Source organism: Rosa rugosa, chromosome 1 (genome assembly GCF_958449725.1).
Source record: "Rosa rugosa chromosome 1, drRosRugo1.1, whole genome shotgun sequence".
Classification (NCBI taxonomy): domain Eukaryota; kingdom Viridiplantae; phylum Streptophyta; class Magnoliopsida; order Rosales; family Rosaceae; genus Rosa; species Rosa rugosa.
This window is the reverse complement of record NC_084820.1, coordinates 18,004,485-18,010,484: the sequence shown is the minus strand read 5'-3', so window position 1 is coordinate 18,010,484 and position 6,000 is coordinate 18,004,485. Positions and strand designations below refer to the sequence as shown.

Below are 6,000 nucleotides of genomic sequence, written 5' to 3'. Positions count from 1 at the left end.
TCTACTTGGAATAACTAAACCTCGGGGTTTTCCACGCACCAAAAAAGAGTATCTCACTGAACTAATGCACTGCATCACCATCTCAATCCAACCATGATTAAAACCAAACCGGTCCAGAACCTTTCTTAGAAAAGTCCATTCGATTCGATCATATGCTTTACTGAGATCGAGCTTCAATGCCATAAAACCTTCCCCTCCCTCTCTCTTATTATGAACAAAGTGGGCAATCTCATTAGCTACCAGAATGTTATCAGTGATCAACCTCCCAGGAACAAAAGCACTCTGATAAGGGGAAATCAGAGATGGTAGAACCTGCTTCAACCTGTTAGCAATTACCTTTGAACAAATTTTGTAAATCACATTACAGAGAGCAATTGGCCTCAAATCCGACATGTGTTCCGGATTATTTACTTTGGGAATCAAGCAAATATGAGTAAAATTGATTTGAGGAAGTAGTTGACCTGAATGCAGAAAATCCTGAACTGCCTCTGTAACATCTGCTCCAATAGTTTCCCAATAGTGTTGGAAAAAAATGGGAGGCATGCCATCTGGTCCCGGAGATTTAGTAGGATACATCTGGAATAATGCATCCTTCACTTCCTCTTGAGAATACGACGCACAAAGCTTCTCATTCATACCATGCGTGACACAAGGCTGTATAGCTGCAAGAGTAGTCGCTACAGCGTCCAGATCAATGTTTGATGCAGTAAACATTTTTGTGAAGTAGTCAGTGACAACCTTTTCCATTCCATCATCGTCATCACACCATTGACCTTGTTCATCATACAAACCCGGAATCGAATTCTTCCTCCTTCGATTTGCAGCTTTTCGGTGGAAATAGCTAGTATTCCTATCCCCCTCCTTTAACCAAGAAACCTTCGATCTTTGTCGCCAAAACAACTCTTCCTGTGACAGAAGTGACTGTAGACGACCCATCAAATCTTTCTTCTCATTTTGAGCACCCATCGTAAACGGTACCCCTAACAACTCCTCTAGACGTTCCCTTATGCCTAGCATCTCCTGCTGACGAGCCTTAAAAGTTTGCCTCTGCCAGACATTGAGTCGCAGGCGGGTGTGCTCAATTTTCTTAACAACAGAATACATAGGGCTACCAACAACGTCAGTAGCCCATGCACTCTTCACTACCCCATCACACTCACCATGCTGAAGCCAAAACGCTTCGAATTTGAAGCGATGCCGACGTGACTGCTGGGGCAACTGAACTGCACTAGCCTGCAGCAATATTGGGACGTGATCTGAATCACTCGGCGGTAAATGGCGGACTCGAGCACAACCAAAGATATCGTACCAACAAGGGGTGCAGACCGCACGATCCAGTCTGAGTCTTGTCTCAGAATTCCACCACGTAGACATCACTCCTTGAAACCCTAGATCAAGAAGGTCCCCATATCCTAGAGCTTCACGAAACCCACGCATTTGTCGCTCTGCTCTTGGAGGTCCATCCAACTTCTCGCTATTATTAAGAATTTCATTGAAATCCCCAATAACAACCCAAGGCAAGGAATCCAGATCACGGAGGTCTCTGAGCAATTGCCAAGACTTATCTCGCTCCGCCGTTGTAGGATACCCATAAAACCCAGTTAGCCTCCACCTCGGATCTCCCGGACCACCACCAATCTCCAGATCAATATGGTGGGCAGAAAAAGTACGAACCTGCACATTAACTTCATCATTCCAGAACATCCCTAACCCTCCTGATTGCCCAACACTCAACACCTCATTTGAGTGTGGAAATCCTAGCGCATGATGCAGATCACGGAAGCCAGAAACGCTACTGATTTTTGTCTCACAGAGAAAGACGATCTGAGGACGATTCTGAACGATTAAATCCTTCAACGCCCTCCTTGTTGTGTCATTACAGATTCCTCTGCAATTCCAACTAAGTATATCCATGTCGAAGATAGACCGGAAACTTGCTTTCTAGAACCCTAGAAAGTAAACCCTAGCAGAGCGCTAGGTCAGAGAGTTTTTCTGTATGTTTTTTTTTCACTAGGGTTTAAACGTTATATTTGAGTTTATTATTTTTTTATTTTTTTATTTTTTTTTTATTTATTTTTTTATTTATTTATTTATTTTTTTATTTTTTCCCCCATATATTTATATTGTAGATGATAATTAATAGCTGCTACTAACATGAAATTTTTTCTTACCTCTTAATTTAGACATACGTATTTTCCAAAATCAATTTATTAATGCTGGTTTTTTGGATGAAATTAATCAATGTTTGGAAATAAAAGTTAATGCCTATTTCTTGACACCTAATTCAATATATTAATACTATTTGGAAAGAAAAATTATAGGAAAGAATTTAATTAAATTAAGAAAAATAATGGTCAAAGAATTTGTAGACATATCTCTTAAATTAATACATAATTAATATATCTTTTTTTTTCGTCTTCTAATTAAATTCATTATTGTAATTAATTCACCCCCTAACATCTAAAAGGAAGTATAAAAGTGTAGAGTTGGTGTTGCAATAGTATGATATTGCAAGATATATTATGTGGAATTGAAAATAAAATTTGTATTTACTTACATGGCATGACACATATGATTTGAGGCCACAAATCTTAGGCCTCATTGAGGCCTTATATCATTGCCCTAAATTAATTGGATATATATAGTTTGCGTGTTGGCTTTTTCTTATTGTGAAATTAAAGCATCGAAACCTCAGCCATCCAGTAATTCCAGTATTTCTTGCAGTCTTGTTCTTATCACACTTGCTTTACTCTTTGTAAATTAATTCTGACCCGGCCTGACTTAAACTGAATCTTTGAAAAGGTCTCTGCCCTCAAATTTTTTTCAGTCCCTCCTAATTAATCACCTTACAGAAGCTACCTCCTGTCCCTTATTATATATACCAGCAACTAAATAAATAAATAATTTAAAATAACCAGACCGAGTCACTCTTCCTCAGCCAACACTTTCAATACTTACCAATCTAGCTATTAGCCTTTATATATATGAACCCCTAACCACATAATACCCAATACCATTAGAGATTCCCTTATATGCTCGTTGTGTAAACCCATGCCATCTACAAATCTCCTCCACAATCATATACTATATCCCCTTATTAAGGGTTCCAATCATTAATTTTTCTGTTTTATGGAAGCTTGATATACGTTTGAACTATTTCCCGGCAAATTGGATGATCCTGGTGGACGGAACCGAAAATTTATGAGGTTTTGTTGTTACAATTACACGATGAGCAACGCGATCAAGAGTAGCAAAGGAAGCAGATTCAGCAGGTTCATGAAGGCGCCTATAAGAGTTTTGATTAAGGCGAGGGATTTCTACATCAAGAGCATGACCGAGTGCTCCACTCGATTCGACTATGGTGGCATGGCCATGGGCTGCCCTACTGCCCAAGTCCCAAGTGCTTTGCCAAGAAGCTTCAGCACCAGCTCCGTCAAGTCGTCAAGCAGCAGCAACAATGATGATTACAGAGAGCTCATGAGGGCTGCTTCTGCTAGAAGCACTTTCGCCTATAACAAAAATATGGAGGATCTTGGGAGAAAGCAGCAGATCAATAGTACCGGAGCCAATAGTGCGATGATGAATCGTAGTCGCAGCGTTGGAATTGGAAGGATTGATGAAGACAAGGCTTGCGAATTTGGTGAAGAAGATGTCAACAAGAATATGTATCCAAGAAGCAGAAGCTCTGCTGTTGCTAGGAGAACAACGTTCTAATCATATGGTATTATTATATATCTAGAAGTCAATTGTCTCTTTGTTTAATTTATCCTTTTCTTTTTTCAAGTCATTTTTAGGTCGATTGAATGGAAGTTGGTCAGTTATTTAGTTCAAAAGATTTTGAAGTAAATTCAATATATGCTACGTGAAGTTGTATGAATGGAAATGTTCGGTCGAAAGGGAATGAAGATTTAAAAGCTTTAGGTGTACCGTAACTATTGTCTCATAATTTTTATTTGTTAAAATTGGAGTTTTGATTTATGGTACCTGACATTGTGATATATACCTATATAGAATTCCAATATTTACTTAAGTTCTTTCGTGCTGACCCATTTTGTAGTTAGAAATGTGATTTCTCTAAAATCAACTATTCATTTAAAAAATTATCCACTATATGTTCAAAATGCAGGTCAGATCATGTCTTGATTACCCCCTATATACTCCATAGCTATTGTTTACCAACTCATCAGTTGAATTAGCCAAAGCCTTCATTCTTTTGGAACCATGAAAATAGGAAAGCAAAAACCAAATGCATGTGGTTGGTGCAACATCTTTATTCCAATTAATTCTTCACAAAAGTATGTTAGATTGGATTGGTGGGGTGATCTCACTAAAGTCGTCACTATATAATGATATGCTAATTATAACCAAGTTGATATAGTAATGGAGGAGCCACTAAAACATATATAGATAGATGGTCGGCACTATATATTGTCCCTATCAATGTGAAATTGGATATATCTTTTCAATCACGCGTCGCACTACGACAATATTTTGCATGGTGGACAGGTGGAGCTAGCAAAGTTTGGATGATGACAAATCGATGCCGTACAAAACAAGCAATTCATAAGAATAAGAAGATATACAGGGATCTGGTATCTGTATCCGTCTCAATTAATCTACCAAATGAGGGACTTTAGTGCCATTCAAGTCAAATACTCCTTTGTGGATCATGAGTGTGTGTTCATGATTTCATATATACATTAGTAGACTTGAGATTCAAATTGAGTTTCAATTCATAGAGTTTAATATTCTTCAACAAATCACCATATTTATGAAGTTCAAAATACTTCTCCTCCACCAATCAGACTAGTTACCATTTTTTCTCTTTTCCTTAGAGAAAAAAGACAATTTATTGATCGTATATTAGTCTAGTCCAGAGGCGAATTTAAGGGGAGTCGAGCCTAGGCATCTGCCTAACCTTGAAACTTAAGATAAGTTATGGAAGTCTCTTTGGTCTTAGGGTTCTGCAGAATTCTTTTATGAAGGAGGGCAAGAGGGTTGGGGACGATACCCTGCACATCCTTTCTGTTTCTTCTCTTCAATAAAGACGCCGCCTGGTAGTTTGAAATCTTTAATTAGGGATAAAAGTCATAATTAGATTTAAATACATTTTTTTTAGAATAGATTTAAATACAATTAAATATAAATAACACTAGGAACTGTTCACACCCTATGGAGTGTGGAAAAGTGGATGGTCACCCGTCTAGAAATAAGTAGTTAGTTTCTAAAAATAATAAATTTTCTTATTAATTATTTATTTAAGTTTTGACTTTTTTACCTCTGACAATTAGAAAGATATATAAAGCTATTTAATATTTTAGGGGTATAAAAGTTAAAAAAATCAGTTATGGTGAGTAAGCACTCTTTTCTTAAATATAGTATAAATAATACTTGTCAAAGATATAACAAAGCACATGTGACATTAGCATCACTATTCTACACTAGGTTTAGAGAATTGTGTATTTCTTTAAAAAATTTTGTTTAAACATTTTTTCATTTTAAGATAACATAATATTTCTACTTTTATAAACCGGGCCGCCATGGGTATGCGTCTCTGCAACTTCCTCCATCTCCGATGGAGCAAAATTCCGGCACTTCCCCTGGTGTCGCAGCTATCGAGCACGGTCCAGGCCGTCTCCCCCTTTTTCTCTGCTCTTCTCCAGAAGTCGAGGTCCTCGACCCGTGTTGAAGCGAGGTCGTTCACTCCTCCTTAGATTGATTCGATCTGGGCTTTGTGGTCGCCTTCTGGTTGGCGTGATATTGCTCGTCCTCCGGCAGGTTCGAGAAGGAGAATCCTTTGCTGATCTGTGGATCCAAATCGCATTTGGGATCCAGGCTCTCTTTTTCCGGTATGCTCTCTGGCTAGTAGGGTTGATGCCGTGTGGTTTCGACGTTGGTTGGAGTCACGGCAATCAGACCATCTCCGGCGGCGGCGATTTGACCTCTGGTGGATAAAGGCAGGTTCGTTCGACGAGAGGCATCTCGATCAGGCCATCTGGT

General features: G+C 38.5%; 1 protein-coding gene across 1 annotated transcript; it reads left to right on the top strand.

The window, feature by feature from the left end:
* The first annotated feature begins 2,851 nt into the window (after positions 1 to 2,851).
* LOC133727453 (uncharacterized) lies at positions 2,852 to 3,926 on the top strand. Its single transcript, XM_062155033.1, has one exon. The coding sequence runs from the start codon at positions 3,202 to 3,204 to the stop codon at positions 3,712 to 3,714; it is 513 nt and encodes a 170-aa protein (XP_062011017.1). The 5' UTR covers positions 2,852 to 3,201; the 3' UTR covers positions 3,715 to 3,926.
* The last annotated feature ends 2,074 nt before the right edge of the window (positions 3,927 to 6,000 follow it).